General features: G+C 46.0%; 1 protein-coding gene across 3 annotated transcripts in view; it reads left to right on the top strand.

Moving 5' to 3' along the window:
* Positions 1 to 17414, top strand: part of TLK2 (tousled like kinase 2) — a 69730-nt gene that overhangs the window by 19438 nt on the left and 32878 nt on the right. For 2 of the 3 annotated variants that reach the window (XM_062508134.1, XM_062508136.1), the window contains exons 2-3: positions 9461 to 9549; positions 11327 to 11392. In XM_062508134.1, the coding sequence (XP_062364118.1) occupies positions 9461 to 9549; positions 11327 to 11392 (155 nt within the window). The remainder of the gene's footprint in view (positions 1 to 9460; positions 9550 to 11326; positions 11393 to 17414) is intronic. The other variant, XM_062508135.1, reaches the window with a different exon arrangement.

Raw genomic sequence — 17414 nt, 5'->3', positions numbered from 1 at the left:
TTTACCTCCTGCTCAGGGATTGTAAACATGGCAGTTGTCATGCCAGGGCAGGCTTTTATTCTGACCTGCCGCGGGATGAGCAGGAAATGGCAGCTGTTGGAAAGCAGTGATGGCAAAGCTCACTGGCAAGACTTAACGTCAACACCTGCCAGGAGCTCCCAGCCTTGTTGGCTGTTTCCAGGAAAGAAAAAAATCCTGGTGAGGTTTGGACCCTGCTGTCCTAAAATGTGCTCTCTGGTGCTAACCCCAAAAGGCTTACTGCAAGCACCAACAGCATGGGAACTGCATCTTGATTTTGAGGTGGAGTGTGACTGCTGTATTTGGGTTGTCTTTGCTGTCTAAAGGACCCTTGTAGCTCTTGCAAATTCTTATTATGTGGAAGTTAGGGAGTTCTGGGGGAGTGACAGATCTTTGGAATATGAAACTTACTTTCAGCTCCTGTGAAGCAGGGAGTTGCTGTAGGCAGTCCCTGGACATAGGGACCAGGTTCACACCTCTCTGCTATGTGTGAAACACGAGGGGACTTGCTCAGGTGTAAGGAGAGAGGTACCACTCTTCTCTGGGGTCACTGGATGTGGCTTTCCTCATTTGCAGATTAAATTGCCTGATCTCCCCTCGGACTCCTTCTCCATCCCTGGGACCAGGCTCAAAGCATGCTGCATATCCCCCTTACCTGGGGAGCAGTACCTGGTCAGGGCGTCCTAACTGCAATCTGTAATTACACAGCAATATGGCTTCTTGCACATGCGGTGCCAATGGTGGGTGTGAAGAGGTCAATGGAGGTTACACAGAAAGCTAAAACTGGCTTTTCCACAACTGCAAGTGACTTCCTCCCTAGTGAGGTGAGCCTCATTAGGAAGGTTGGAATGTATTTGCAGCCATTCACAAAGAGGCTGAATATACTTTAAAAGAAGTGTGTGCCTCAGGCTTTACAATAACATGTTGATTTAATTTTACACAAATCTCAGAGCAGTTTGTCTAATTAAGGCTTTCCAAAGCCCTGTAAGGTAGTGTTGTTATGTGTAACAACTGAGGCAGGGACTTAGACCAGCAGGGAATCTGATCTGTATTTTCAAAGAAACGAGCTGGCTTTTCACACTTCTTCAAGACACGGTATTTCCTGATACGGTAATTCTCAGTGAGTGACCTATCACACATGGCCGCGTCAGCCGCATGCTCTCTCTGTGTCCTTCTATGGGGTGATCACACTCTGTTCACGCATCTGTTGCTTCTGGCAGGTTCCTCTCTGCAGGGCTCTGTGCTTGACACCTCCTCCCCACAAGGTCAGGTGGAGACAAGCCTCTCTGTGCTGCCATGTGCTTCTTGTGCTCTGATGTGCTTCTGCAGGTGCGTGCCACAGCCTGCAGCTCAACTCCATCCCATCACTTCCCACAGTTTTGCCCATTTTATGCAGGAAAAAGAGAAGTAGGGGGCAAACCCTTTTGACAATAAAGTCCTCTTGTATGCTGGGAATCCGAGAGTTAGTGAGAACAGGGAGGGACTTGGTGGCACATTCAGGAGAATCACATTTTTTCAGGTGCTTGCAGAACCAGCAGATATTTCCAGTACTGTGTGCTTTGGGATCGCAGAGGTGTTCCTTTCCTGCCTGCGATGGTTGGTTCCCCTCGACTGGGCAGTGGCGGCTGTGCAGTTCCACATGGCTGCACACAGCTGCCTTCCTCCTCCAGCAGCAGGACACACATTGCCTTGCATCAAGGCTCTGAAGCTGCACATGGCTTGCTGCTTCTGTGGAGGCTGAGTGACCTGGATGCTTTCCTATTGGATTTGGGTATCAAAGCATCCCTAATGGGATACCTGAAGATGTTGACAGAGGGTGAAGATGTTGACAGAGGGAGGGGCAGGAACAACCTCAGAGGTAAACTCCATTGCGTGGGAGGGTGGAGGCTCTCGGAATGGCCTCAGAAAGGAGTCAGCAATGGTGTGTTGTCTTTGATGCGCTCAAATACCAGATTTCTCCCTAAGAAAAATGAGGACAGACATTTCCAATGTTCCTAGTGTGGCAGAAGCCCTACCCTTAGTAGACAAGAATCTGCACAAGGGTGACATGTTTTGAATGCCCCAAGCCTAGAAAAAATCTTCACTGGCAGCTCATGCCTTATTAGGTCTAACAAAATCTGCTGTGCAGACAAGGGTCAGCCTCTTCAGGATGTGGTGCCTGGAGGTGACATCATCCCCTCGTGCTAAAATCCTTAGAAGCCTATTGAGTGTTGTGCTTTTGTGGGTTTTGGTTGAGGTTGATTTTTTCCCCCCAGTGCTGTATTATGTTTGGATTTGAGATTACTCCTTCCAGCTTTTACATTTTAAAGTTTCAGGCTATTTGTTGTTTTTCTCCAGTCCCCAGCTGCCTGTGTCCTGGTATCACTGAGGAATCTCAGCTCTTCTTTTGTGTACCTTGTATCAGTAGATTTACAGACCTTGTGGCAGTACAGAAATACTTGGGAAAATGCAGCTAGTGTGTTCCACAAGCCTGGAAAGCAGAGGCAAAGAAAAGTCACCAAAAACAATTTAAAAGATCAGAATCTTGGCTTCTGACACTTTATCTTTTCAAAATTGAAGGCAGAAGGAACTTGTTATGTGCTCTGTTAAAATCTCTATAAAATCATACCAAATTCTGGTTTAATCTAACCTGTGGGTTAGCAGAGGCTATGGTGGGAAGGCAGGGCCTGCTGCTGTTTTGCTGTATGTGCTGTGCCTGTGGAGGGGAGCTCCAAGCTCCAGTCGAATCCAGTGACAACGAAAATGGCTGTGGCAGCTGAGTTGTTCTTCAAAACATGATACAAGTGCTGTGTACTAGGGATATTACTGATATCCGAGACAAGAGGAGAGGAGCTACCACAGCAGTGCAGTCAGAGGCATTAACACTGATTGATGGCAGACCTGAAGAGCGGGATGTGCGCATCTGGCAGAGCTGATGGTGGAGGAGAGCTGGCTTGTCCCCATGGATGAGATAATATTTGGTCAGCCATGTATATACTCTGTTGCTCATAACCAGCTTCTCTGAAAGGACCAGAGCTCAGGGGCTCTTAAAAATTAAAGGAAAAACAGAATAGTTTCATATGTCACCCAGGTGTGGGCTGGAAGGAGGAGTTTTCCTGCATGAGAATTCTTGGAGGTCCAAATAATCTCTTCTGTTGCTGGGCCAGAACATGAAGCACAGGAATTGCTCCCTAACTGTAATACAATGGGGAAAATCAAGTTGAAGTCAACAGAATCTTGATTTCTAACTTTACATTGTTTTACTTTTGAGACTTTATAATCTTTTAGAAGTAGTATCTTAGAAGTTGACATTAGAATTTTTATTTGAATCAAAAAATTTCCTGTACAAAATGATATGCTACTTACATATTCCAGCCACTTTGAAGAGCAAAACTTTCCCTGTAAGAACAAACTGACCTTTTCTGACCAGAAGCACATTCGAATAAGTTGGCTTTTCTTATTTAAAATAAACCAACAACAAAAAAAAACCCAAACAATGAAAAAAACCAAACAGTTCACCAATTCTACGCTGAGTCCAAACCTGGGAGATCAGTTCCCAGCAGAGAAGATGTTATAAGAAACAGTCCAAGTGTGATGTGTCAACGCTGATAATTATATTTGTACCTGAGAGACCTTTGATGTTCCAGGGAGCCCAATCTCAGATGTGCTAGCACAGCACAGTTGGAAGTGTTGTACCCAGCTGGGCTGTGCACTACATCCCCATTCAGAGCTGTGTCCTGATGGAGTGTAGAAGCAAAAAGTTCTGAGATTACTAATCACTGGGAAATTCATCCAAGTAACTTCCTTCCTACTGTTATCTGACAAACTTGACTAAAATCTCTTGTACCTACCTGTATTCTGTTGACAGCAAGTGGATTCTTAAAGGCTGGTCTGAAATTCCAGCTTACAGCCAGAAATAGTTAAAACTTGATGATTCTTTCCCTCGCTGTGCCACAAAGGGACCAGCTACTATGTCTGGTGTGAGGTGCAATTTTGGCATCTTGGAAAGGAAACTGCAGCTGGAAATGTTGCTCTGAGCTGCTCTTTGGAGGATAAAGGTGGAGAGGACCATACTTGAGTGTGCAGCAGAGGAGCATCGGAAGGATAGGACTACAGCCAAGGATGAGCTGCTGGACATCTAGGAGCTGAGCTAGCAGAGCCCTTGGACTGCAAAACAAAAGGACCACCTTTCCAGAATGTGCTGATGGGCATGTGCCCCAGTCCTGAATTTGAAAGTGAAAAGAGAAACCCATTATTTCAGAGGAATGCAGGGCCGGAGAAGGGGAGTCACAGGAGGAGGATGGTGCTACCTCAGTTTTTCTGTTTCTTATTTGATGTCACCTCCTCCTGTTCCAGCCTGACCCAGCAGAGCCCAGGGCTGTGGCCATGGGTCCTCTGTGAGGCCTGGAACTCAGCGGTGCATCAAGGGATGTCTTGGAAAACATTCCTGGCTGCAATGGATTCTCCAGGAGGCTCTCCCTGGGAATTTGGTTCTGCCAGAGGGAAGGAGAAGAGGGGCATTGGTCTGTGATTTCAGTGAAAATGACAGTGGGCAGACAATCATCAGGAAATGTCAGAGGTTGTGGCTGCCCCATCCCTGAAAGTGTCCAAGGCCAGGTTGGATGGGGCTTAGAGCAACCTGATCTTGTGAAAGATGTCCCTGCCCATGATAGAGGGTGGGATGGGATGGGCTTTGGAGTCCCTTCCAACATAAACCATTCTGTGATTCTCTGACAGCAAAAGTTTCTTCTGGTGGCCTACGTGGAAATACTGACGGCATTGCAATACCTGGCAATGCATGGAGAAGGAGGAGGAAGTGCCCCATGGAGCGCTATCCAAAAAGCACAGGGAAAATTAGACCAAAGTGACCCTCATGACCTCTAAAACACGAAGGCTGGGGACAATACCTTAGATTGGGTGTTACTGGTGTCTGGTCCCTGCCTGGCACTCTGAGGGGGTGAACTGCTCACTTTGGAGTTGGAGGTGTTTCTAAAGGCAGTGGAGTCCAGAAGAGCTGGGGGGATTCGGTAAGTCAGTCCCTTTATTGGGTGCAACAGCTCCCACAACTTCTCCTCTCTCCATCCACAATCAAACTGAAATGCACAAATGAAATTTAAACCTCCTTCAACAATGATCACTGCAAGTGGTCCTAATTAAAGTTCCCTAAATGGTTGTAATTAGCTACCAGCTGATGTAATATTTACTCCAGGATTTTTTCTTTAAAAAGCCCCACAACCCAACACAGACACAAAATACTGTTTATTTAATTATTTATTTTACAAATTCGTGCCACTGGTCATGTCGAAAATGTGACTTAGAGACCAAGACCTGAAACTGAAGTGGCTCTTGTACTGAAAAAAAAAACAGATTAAAGCACAGGAAAAGCATCTTGCATGAGCAAGCAGTGCTCCCAGAGCCATTTGCTGCACCGACTTAACAAAGTACGATCAATTAGCAATTATATAAAATAACACAAATTCCCCCGTCGCCTTGCAGAAGCGGTTTTTCCATGATGCTCCGCCGGCTCCTCTCCACGTCCCTTTTGCCAAACTAGTCGGTTCCAGCTCAGTCATAAATCACTCGATGTCACGCAATGAAGGGAGGTGACGGATATCCCTCGGCGTTCCCAGCCCTGGCGAATCGAACTCCAGGAACCTCCGCTCCCATTGCTAATCCGCGCCTGCCTCCCCTTGGACAGGCCTTGCCACTTCCTTTCCCAACAATCCTCTCCTGCTTGTTTGCTTTTCGGAAAGCCGATTCAGCCTTGGAGCGAGTGGGTACAACACCCGCAGCTCTTTGCGTCCTGCCCCCGGCCGCCTGCAATGAGCCGAATGAACTGTGATGGAATTGTTCCACTCCAGCCAAGACAAACCCTATCTTTATTAATCTTGGGGGCTGTTTTCCCGACTGTGGTGGCAGCTTGGCCTTGGAAAGAGCTGTGGACTGTGTGTCACGGGGGCTGCTGAAGCGCCTGGGTTGTCTCACACGGTGGCCATGTCGGATCTGTTCCGAACCAGGGGCCCGGCGTGTTCCAAGTGGGGTTCCCGGGGGACAGGGATGGAGTGGGGGTGAATTGGGGGTGCTGAGGTGCCCCTGCATTCTCCCTCGGGGTGGTTTAGGGATTGAGATTGCTCATGGGTGTGTAAGGTGGAGACTGGAGAGGAGGTGAAGAATCGGGGGTGCATGAAATGTCATACCTCTATCCCCTCTCCAGGGCATCCTGCGGCACGGGGTAGGTCAACCTCTGCGCCCCTGGGGGTGACATGTCCCTAGGCCTGCCCTGCCCTTCCTCCCCCCCCCCCCCCCCCCCCCCCCAGCCCTGGCTGGATCTGACCCTCTCCTTGTGCCTGTCACCCCCCAGCACACTCTGGGTCCCTAGGACCCTGACCCTTGCTGCCCTGCCACCTGTGATCACCCCCCCCCACCTTGCTGACCCTCAGCCCTGACCATTGCCCCAAGGCTGCATCCAACTCTCCCCTTGTGCCTGCCCCCTTATCCTTCCATGACCCCACAGTCCACCTTGACATTCTGTTGCTCCCCCAGCCCTCTGTGACCACCCTCCATACCTCCTGCTCCCCCCAGACCTGCCCTGACCCTCAGGCCCTTCTGACCCTGCCTTGTGCCAAGACCCCATGGGACTCTGACCCGCTGCTTCTTCCCCACACATGTGTGACCCCCCCAGTGCCCCCCAGACCTGTCCTCATCCTGAAGCTATATCTTACCTGCCTTTGAGTATGCTGCCCCCTCAGCCCCCCCCGATACTCATAACCCCAAGGTCCATCCTGAGCCCTTGCTGCTTCCCCAGATCTGTGTGACACCTGCCATGCTCCATGCCCCCTCAGACCTGCCCTGACTTCCAGGTCATAATGACGGCCAAGACCCCCCCGATCTCATAGGACTCTCAACCCCTGCTGCCCCCCGCCCCGTGTGAATCCTCCCATTCCTCCTGCCCACTTCGACCTGCCCTGACCCCCAGACCCCACTGACCCCCCCACCTGCCGCCCCGCCCCTCCCTCCGCCCCCTTAGGCCCCACCCCTTCAAGTCACGCCCCTTCTGACCCCTCCCGCCCTCCCCCCCCCCTGCCGCGCAAGTCTCGCGAGACGCGGCGCGGTTTCCCCAGCGCGTGTGCCCCCATCGGCCGGGCCGGGCCTAGCGCTGCGGGCCGGGAGGGACGAGGGGCCCCACCTGCCCTGGCTCTGCCGCGCCTGCCAGCCCCGTGCACCTCCCGCCCCGCCCGCCTGCCCACTCCACCTGGCCGCCGGGTCCTCCTGCTTGGCCTTTGTCCTGCCGCCGCCGGCCCGCGCGCGCTCCGGCCCGGCCAGGCCCCTCACGCGAGGCCGGGGATCCGCGGCCTACCCCCAGCCCGGAGCCCTCCCTCTCCACTCCCCGCCACCCTTCCCCTCCGCCCTTCTCAGCCTCAGTGCCCGCGGCAGAGGCCGCGGAGCCGCCCCCGGCCTCCTCTTCCCGCCCGTGCCGCCGCCGTAGCAGGTTCCCTCCCTCCTCCTCCTGCTGCTGCTGCTGCTGCTCCTGCCCCCGGCGGCGGCGGGATCCGCGCGGTGCCCGGCGAGCGCTGGGCCGGGCAGCGGCGGTAGGAGCGGCAGCGCCAGGTGAGACCCCCAGGGGCGGCGGGGGCAGTGCGGGGACACCTCTCGCCTGGTCCCCGATCGGCCCGAGACTGGGTGGGGGCGGCCACGGGGAAGGCGGTGGCAGGGGCTGGTACCGCGGGTCGGGCTGGATCATGGCCATAGGGCCGCGGCCTGAGCCCCAGGGCGGCGGTGGCGCGGCCTGGGCCCCTCGCCGGGCACGGTGCAGCGCAGGCCCCGCGGCCCGGTCCGGCCCGGCCTGGCGAGTGGGGATGAGAGCTGGGGGCAGTGGAGGGTGGGCACGGCCTGTGGAGCCTCGGGCTGAGGGTTGAGGCGGTGCTGGAGGGGAGGAGGAGGAAGAAGCCAAGGCGGTGCAGCAGATGGCAGCGGGGCAAGGCTGCTCCCTCGGCGGCTGGTGCCTGTGCGTCCCAAGTGGGTAGGAGAGGGGTGCTCTCAATCCCCTCTCGGAAGGACAGGAGGAAATGGCAGCCTTTCCTGGAGGGGTGCAGTGGGTCCCGGGGCAGCTCCTGGCGGGGGGAACTTGTGTCAGCCCCTTCCCAGAGCAGAGCGTCCCGGTGTGGGGATACAATTCCCTTCGGATGGTCGCCCCATGATGGGCGAGAGCCCTGAGAGCATTTGAACATCTTTGCGTTTGCGGTTTGTCTGTCATTTTCCTTGCTGCTCAGATTTCCTGTTTTGAAAACTGGGCTGAGAGCTTTGGGCTTTTAGAGCCCGTGTCATAAATATGGTTATTTAATAACCACGTTTAGGATCCTATTAGTTTTTGAGGCTTGGGCCTCATCTGGGAGAGCAGTTGAGAATGCCCCCGGATGGATTCACTTTGCCCCTGTGACTTGGAGCCGCAGTGTTTGGAGGAAGCGGCAGGGACAAAATGGACAGTTCATAAAAGGAACAATTGTGCACTGCCTGTTCTAGAGGGCACTTGCTGCCCTTCAAGAACTTTCCTCATTGCATATGCTCTTTATACAGCAAATTTTTATCTTCTGTTTCTGGTCTTTTTTCTTTCTTTTCTTTTTTTTTTTTTTCCTGCCTTAGTCCTGAAAATGAAACTGGAACAGACATTTCTGGAAATGAACTTGATTGGTGCATTTGGGAAGATGTGATTCACAGTTATAATGAACAGTAAATTTTGTCCCATTTTTTCTCAGTTCGGGATTTGAATTATGTCTTTCCTGATTTTTAACCTGTTTACACAGTTATGCTGGGTAAATTTTTAATCCTTCAAATAAGGCATCCGTGGTGTTGGATTGCCAAGAGGTACCCCAGGTACATGCAGGATGTAGAAGCTGCTGTTATTTTTAGAAGTATCTGATGCTTTAACTTGTAAATTAAAAGCTTTAATCGTGCATTATTTTCTTCTTATAATCCCACTCTGTGCTTGGAAGAAGCAAAGCTGTTAGCAGTGAAATCTGGAGTTCGTGGAGACGAGTATTTCCAGGATTGGCCAAAAATAAATTATGGGGTAAAGAATGTTGCTTTTTTTTCTCCTAGTCATGCAGCACGGATGAAAAGCTCTGAAGCTTTTAGTCATAACACTCTGGTCCCATGTTTTCCTTTTAATAAAGCATCCAGTAGGAGAATGTAACATAATTGGTTTCTTGGATTTAGAGATCTTGAAATGGTTGGTGCAACAGAGGAGAGGAGAGGAAACTCCAGCAGGGTTATGGTTTAAATACTATAATATGGTGGCAAAGTCATGTTGTTACTACATGGTAATCTTGCATTTCTCTTGCAAGAAAATGCTCTCTATGCACTTGTGCTGCAGAACAAGCACTTCTAAGTCTCATCAAAGGCATGGAATATTAAATGTTTCTCTCCTTTCCCTGCATTTCATAATCAGAGTGTTATTCTTCCACAGCAGCAGAAATGATGGAAGAATTGCATAGCCTGGACCCACGCAGACAGGAGCTCCTGGAAGCCAGGTTCACTGGGGTTGGGGTTGCCAAGGTGAGTGTGTGAGTACTGTGGTAACAGGTATGACTGCTTAGCCATCCTACCTTGTGCTTTGGTTGGTTTTTCAATTTCTACATGGATAATCTTGTTTGCAAACACATTCTCTATCACTTGTTGTGTTTTGACCTCAAATTTGTCCAAAGTATGTTCGAGAGGAGTTAAAATGGGATCTCTGTGAGCAGATGATATACAGAAGATTTTGGGCTCTAATTAAGTTCTTAGGAGTTGCTCCATCTTAAGTCAGCTTGTATGCCCAAAAAACTCCATGACAACTCTGTAGAAGAGGGAATCTCAACTGTCTCTTCCTTTCTCCAAGAATACATTTGAGAGCTGAATTTGGCTGCTGGTGGGATACAGTTTCAAGTGTTGTGTGTTGGATACAACGCATAACCAGACTGAAACATTTTCTCTTCTTTGGGGTGCAGGAGTTAAAATTGTGTACCCCATCATATGGAACACACACAAAAAGTGTTTGCAGAGCAGCTCTCGTGTGTCTGATCCACAACCTGCCAATAAAATCCCATCTTTATCCTCATGTACAGCTTCCACTTGGTCAGGAGCTATCCAAAACAAGGCACCTGAGTAACAACCTTGTGTAGTTGCTTGGTGTTCTGGCATTAAGCTGTGAGTTCTCCAGGTATTGGTACTGTTAAAGTCAGTCTTTCTGAGCAATGAAGTAGTGACAGAACTAATTTTAAATTAGGTCAAGAATAATGAGGTAATTTTTTGAGGGAGATAACTAAGTTTTGAACATCAAGGTAGATGGTAAAGCAACACATCGTTTAGATGGTTTTCTGAAGCCACTTAGAATTATTTTGAGAAAAAAACATTGTAAATGCCGCATTTCTCAGAAAAGCACAAAGTAAATCAAAACTTGAAAGAGTTTTGTTTGACTTCTCACTTTTCTTTCTGCTCTGCCTCTCAGACAATGTTGAGTTTGGGAAGAGAGCACAAGAAAGCCAAAGACTCAGCTGTAAGAAAGTGTAGTAAGGGAGAGTAGCACTAGAAGTTAAGAGGTAACAATTTTGGTTGCTGAAGTAAGAGTGTGGGGATTTTTTTATCTTTTCCCCTACTCTTAAGACTTTTAACATATTAAAGTTATGTTCTTCTTATGTTCTTTCTCTTTCACAAAAGTTGATGGCATTTACTATACTGTGAACTTGTTTCATACAAAATTACAACTTTTTTTGTACTTTATCACCTGTTTCTTGCCTCTTTTCCCCCGTTTTGTCGCTTTAGAATCTTTAGCTGTACCAGTGCAGATAAACCCAAACATCTTACTAGAATAGCTAAAAGCATAGACACTGGTATAGTTTTAAAGCAGTGCCAATGTACTCAGTGTTTGCAAAGAATGTTAGGAATTCTTCTTTTTAAAGGAATAACCTTTGAGAGATACAGGAAAGCAAATCTTAATTATGTTTCCAATGGATTTGGAGCAGAAAGTACATGCCCTTTTCTATAGGGGTGAATACTGAAAACTTGTTTCTAAAGCAATCCAAGGAAAAAAGCCTCATTTGTTGGAGGCCTCATTTCAAGCAAAGCTATTCTGTTACTGAGTTTTATTTTTACCTGTTGTTACGCAGTTTTACCTTGTACTAGTCAGTAAACTGTTAAAGCACATTACACTTATTGCAAACAATATATTTATTTACTTGCATTCTTGCTAATTTGCAATAGATCAGCCAACCATTGATATAAATTAGTATGACTCTACTATGTTGCAGCAAATCTTGGTTGCAATATTAATTTCAGCTACTACGTTCCCTCCCAGGTTGGTGCTTCAAATTCCCTCCCTACCCCCCCAAGCCTCCGTCCGTCATGCTCCGCACTGGCATTGGTAGGTCACTGTCTTAAAGGGAATATATTGGGAAAGCTGTGATACAATTTTGTGTGATTCAGCTAAGATTTTTAGCTGGCTCCAATGAAATGTTTAAGGAAAGAACCATGGAATAAGTGAGTGCCATCTAGTGGGACAGAGCCTGGCCCATCCTCCTGGGATGGAAGGTATCTGGTGCTGTTTATTGTATAAAAGGAAGAAATGTCATCTCAGATGCGATTGGGTGAAGGCAGCAGGCAGTTGTGCTGAGCTTCCTGCCTTCCTCCCATTGGGTATATCTTGCTTCTTTCTTTAATGTTTAGAAACTTAGGGTATATTTTGGACCTGTATAAAACTGAAGCATTAGTTTATACTTTAATACATTTCAGCTTCAAGCCTACAGTTCATCTGTGTTATTTAAGAACAATTATAGGTGTTTTGAGATACGAATGAGAGCAAGTTGATTTAGAATAAGTTTTCAGGCTGGAAACTAGAAAAAAGCTTCTAACCATCAGAGTCATGGGATTTTTGAAGAGCTTTCCAGTAACAACAGTAGAGGACAGAAATCCTAAACTGTTTTGGAAACAGCTGTGTGCTTGTCACCTGTGGTAGCTGAAGGCACAGCCCAGTGACCGAGGTCATTTGCAGCCCCAAAAGCCTCAAAATTGTGTTACAAGTCCGTGATGAAGTTTCCTACTTAGTTTATTTGGCTGAAGAATATATTTCACTAGAAGCTTGGAATTTATTCATTGAAACAAATTTATGAGCAAGGATTGTTTCTAGGCAACTATTACACTCCTGTGCTTCACCCATGTTGCTAGATAATTTCAAAAAGCTGGTGATGCTATAGATGTCTATTCTTGCCATATGGTGAAGTGCCATTCTTCCCCAAATTCCCAGAGCAAGTCCCTGAATTAACATGACCCTCTTGACACCTACTATTCCTGCTTATTTAGCTCCCATTTATATTTACTTACTGGGAAAACCTAAGTGCATTCCCATGAGGCACTATCCAGACTAGACATCTTCCTTGGGTCAGGAGGCCCAGGAGACAAAATGTGAGTTGTTTTTCTGGATAATATTGTTTAATTTAGTCTGTTGTCGTCTTCTGCCTCCCTTCCTCCTATTTGGATACTGCCTTTAGGATATCAGGTGGGTTAACTGGAAGGGATTTTTGTTGTTTCCACAGACTTTTCCTGGATAAGAATTTGAATAAGTAGTTGTGGTTGTTGAGTCTGTATTTGCACAGAGCTCTGTCTTGGGCTTAACCAGGGTGGGGCCTCAGAGCAGCACATATATCTTCTACAAGTTTGGTTTTCAGAAAATCTCTGAACCAAGCTCTGTGTGCTGCTTTTATAGTTAAACTTAAATGGCTGAAGGACTTTAGGGAGAGTATCTGGGCTGTAGGAATCTTGTAGATCCATCTGACTGCCAGAATTGAAAAAATTGTTGGTCTTGGTGAAAGCTAGTGTTCCCTTTCCTCCTGCTTTGAGGTAATGATGTAGAAAATATGCTGCCAAAATTGTTTATAAAGAACAGTATTTGCTTGTATTAGTTTGGTTTTTACTTAGTCTCTGTAACTTTTGAAGTCCTGATCACTTCAGCAGCTCCAGTTCTGTGATGTACTCAGCAATGGTTTTAGCAGTTTAGTTACCACATTGAGAACTTGTGTTTGAGGATAATCATGTCCTTCTTGGAGGGAAGTGGTACTCCCCAGCAGGTGTCATAGGCCATGAGAAGAACCAGTTAATAAGAGCTTTAAAACTTAGAATTTAATTTAGCAGCTGCCACAGAATGTGCCAGGACTTTATGCCAGATACTTGAAAATTCTTTGGATGCTTTTGTATGCAACATTACTTCAAATGTGTTGTCTGGCTGCTAGAGCCCAGAAATAGTTGTCAGATCTCAGTCCTATTTCTGCTCCTGAGCTGAGGATTAGGATGAGTTGCATGACCCTTCTGTCCAGTTTGCCATCACTAAAATCAAAATACCGTGTTTCCAACCAGAGACAGCTCTTGAGGCATAATGGAAGCCAGGCAAATGCTTCTTCAAATCTGCTTGCCCATCTGATAGAGTGGGGGTTACCTGCAAACATCTGAGAGTAGATTAACTTTTTGTGGCAAAAAGACCTCAGTGATTCAGGGACTTCACTATCAGCAGTAATACTGAGCTTTTCTCAAAGTCCAATTAAGAAGCAAGTTGTAATTCTCATACTTAAGTGATGCTTGAAGTAAGATAAGAATATGTTAATTAAACCTGACACAGTAGCTCTGGACCAGAGTAACTCTAAAACCATTCAACCACTTCTCTTTGTTGTAAACCTGTGTGGAGTCAGCAATAACCTTTAGTGGAACTAAGGATTGACTCTTTGCCTTTGAAATCTCTTGATCTGCTACAGAATTCAGAGGAGCTCAGGTTATCCTGGCTGGAGGTAATGGGGCATGTCTATCTCCACGTCTCCTTCATTTAGACAGCAAGAGAATTTTGCATGTTGCTGTAAGCCTATGTTGGAGACTCTGGCTAGGCAGTTGGAATTCCTAGAGCTCCTTTTCAGTACTAAGAATTGGAGATCACAAAATGGAGAATGCCCAGCTTGAGTTGTGGAGTGTTGGATCATTTCTGGGAACTTGGGTAGGTTGTGGAAATGCACAAGTCATGGGAGGCAGGAGATAGGTAAGGGGGGGCTGATTCAGTTTGGTGTTGTTCTAGATGATCTAGTGGGCGCTATTAGCAGAATAAGTTGTTTCCTTTGAAGTCTCAGCCATTGAAGCCTCACTGTGGGCTTTCCAGGGGCTCCATCAAAGGGAGAAATGACTAACCAGCTCCTGTGAGTGGCCAGATTTTAAATTCTTGCCTCTTGAGTAGGAGTCTTCAAAGTGCCTGCTGCTGTTGCATCCAGTTCTCAACATGGAGGCTTTATTGTGCATAGGTAGGTCACAGACTTCGAAGCAGCAGTTGATAGGTGAATCACAAGGGAAAAAAGCATGCCAGCTTATCTTGGAGAGAAATTCCTTGCGGAGGAGGAAGTGTGTGCTGTTCTTGTGCTCGTCATTTGGGTAAACACTATAGGAACTATTAGCTTGTTTCAGATGACCCACGTATTTTGAAATTTTGCTGAGCCCCATCACCAATTGCCTTGACAGGGCACAGTGGATGAGTGGGCTGGTAGTGAGAGCAGAGAAGTGCAGTATTATCCCAAAGTGGTCTATGCTAGAAAAGTCAGATAACTTCTGGAATAAAATTCAGAAGTCCTTCCTGTGTAAACTATTGCATGTTTATTATTCCCCACTGCTACTTCCTTGGCAGTATGCTCATGTTAATGTTCTTTGCTTACTTCAGGGGTTTCTTTCCAAAATTCATGTTCATTCCTTTAATTCCTTTTGTGTCTTGTCCACTTAAAAATGGTATGCTAAAATAAGTGCTGAGCATTCATCCCAAGTCAGTTGCTGAGTTAATGTAAATGTTAAATGTAAACAGTCAGAAATGATAAAATGTAAATTTGAAACATTTTTATACATACACTCACTGACTGTTAGCTATGGGGAGATACTCAGACATATGGTTTCTCACATCCCTGCCTAAACTTGTTGCTATAAGCAGTTGATACCTAATTTCACACGTAACCTCATGTTACCTGGATAATAAGGAAAACTTGCTTTTCCTTTCTCTTTACTCACTACATGAGGAGGAGCAGATGAACAGGAGGTCACAGTCCTGAAACATCCTAGGTATTGCATCCTTGTTGCTTTGAGTACAGCAGGTTCTAGTGAACAATTTGAGTTTCCATACCCAGAATGCCTCAAAGCAAGACTTCTTGCCAACTTTGCCAAGTTCTGCTCTTGTCTGTAAAGGTCTAATCCTTTAAAGTAAGAAAAGTATCAATGGCAGGCCCTCTCAAATGTAAGCAGGGAAAAGGGAAAGTCATGCATTTGTTCCATTGCATGGGTCAAAACATGTCTACAAAGAATTAATTATGCATTTGTTCACAAATCAGTACATGTGACAGTGAAATTGCTGGATACCTGTAGACAGTGACAAGCTGTTCTGTTCCAGTTCCATAATGAAGAAGTTGGTTCCTTCTAACCCTTTCTACTACTGCAATGAGTTGAATTTTGCCACTTCATCAGTGTAGGTTCTAGAGGAAAGTTTAAAAGAGAAAAAAGGGTTTTTTTTCTGTTCAGGAATCTGGCCAGCATCAAACTCCTCTTTTATTGCAAGAAATGGTTTTGATTCCAGCTGGTAGAGCTAAAGGTGTCCCATGCAGAGTAGTCAGTACAGGTACTTGTAGTTCTGGAAGTAAGAAAAACATTGTGGATTTTGTATTAGGCATTTTTCCAGCTGCTTGCATCCCAGAACTTTACTTTTAGGTGCAAACTGAGTGTATTTCTTGTACCAGACAAGATAAACTTATATTTCTGCAAAAAATGTTAGTATAATTTCTAGCTGTAAGTGGCCCCATCAGTTAATTCTCCAGGTGATCCCAGAATGCAGGGGCCTTGCAGAAGAATTGTCCTGTGTAAGCCACTGAGATTACCCTTCAATTATAACGTTCATGGAAAGTTCAAACATGGTGTTTTTGGAGCAGCTGCTCCTGTCATTTGCTATCCATCTACAAAATGGAGGCAGCAAGATTTATGCAAATATGGGAACAACTTTCACTTTTATCTTCATCATGTTAGAACCTCCTTGTGGGACTAGCCAATGCTTGTTTGGAGAGATGCTTTTGTATCTCACTGAGTTCTCACCTGGCACAGGAGGTTGTTTGGTGCCTTGGATGTGCTGTTGGGGTTGGAGTTCCTGAGAGAATGGAAAGATTTTGGAGGGCAGCATTTGTGCAGTTTATAAAACTTATAAGCAAGTTTGTTTTTTTTTTTCCATGAGTAAGTAATTCACCTTCTGTTGCCACTTGCCATAAGATTTTACATTTTTTTTTAGCAATGAGACTTTCATGTGAATGCAGCTAAGATTAGTGATGGCACATCTGTTAAGTCCTGTTGGGCCAGGAGTAAATTTCTGGAGTAACCAAGAGTTGTACCTATAGCATTTGTGAGCCATCATGTTGGGTGGTGAGGAACTTGTTGCTTTGCTTAAAATAAACTGTTGCTGGAGAGATCAGGTGAAATATTTTTCTAGTCCTGAGCTATTTGTGTGATCCCTTGAAAGGATAATGGCTTAAAGAATGTAAGCATGCAATTTTTCCTTAAGGGAATCCTAAATGTTTAGCTTCTTGAGCTATTTAGGTGTTGGATTTTTTATTTTTTGTCTGTTTGTTTGGGTGTTGTTTTGGTTTTGTTTTGTTTTGTTTTGGTTTTTTTTAAGCAGCTGAGCATGTCATTCTAGGAGAAACAAATTTGATGTGCAACACTCTCAGTGAACACAGAAGGTAAACTTTTACTTTCAGCACATGCCTGCTTAGGAATTGGAGTTAGTAATAACTAGGTTACGTCACAATTTGATGGTGTTTGTCCCTTAAACAGGGGAGGGAGAACTGGTCTGTTCAAAAATTGCCTACTGTGGGGTTTCTCTGTGGTGTTAAGGCTTCTCCACCATTTGAGTCTTCTGCTGAAGTGTATAATGAGAAATGGTTTTGCTTTGAGAAAAGATTGATTGGTGGGAAGTGGTTACTGCAAAGTTAAACATGCTAAAATCGAATGCATCTTGGGGAAAAGATGCTCGCAAGTTATTAATGGAGAACTAGCTTTATCACGTCATTCTTTCTGTTAATACATTCATCATTAGTTGTGAATCTTGTTTTTACTTCTTTGTCAAATTTGTCTTCATTTCTTAAGTCAGATCTGTAGGAGGATACTTTTGTGTCAGGATAAAACACAGTGACTTTGCATGATTCACTTTTTCCTTTTAAAGCCAGTTTTATTAGAGATATTAAATAATGTTCAAACCACTTGGATATGTAAAAATGCAGATGTGTATCCAGCAGAGCCTGCAAAGATGCAGCAGACTCTTGAGGTACCTGGGTAGAATTTTGATAAATCTATTCTGGCTTCTTGAGTTTCTGCTTTGGCTTGGTGGGAGCAGCTGCTCT

The sequence above is a fragment of the Cinclus cinclus genome, chromosome 24 (assembly GCF_963662255.1).
Source record: "Cinclus cinclus chromosome 24, bCinCin1.1, whole genome shotgun sequence".
Taxonomy (NCBI): Eukaryota; Metazoa; Chordata; class Aves; order Passeriformes; family Cinclidae; genus Cinclus; species Cinclus cinclus.
The sequence above is the reverse complement of the archived record's forward strand: the minus strand, read 5'-3'. Positions and strand labels throughout refer to the sequence as shown.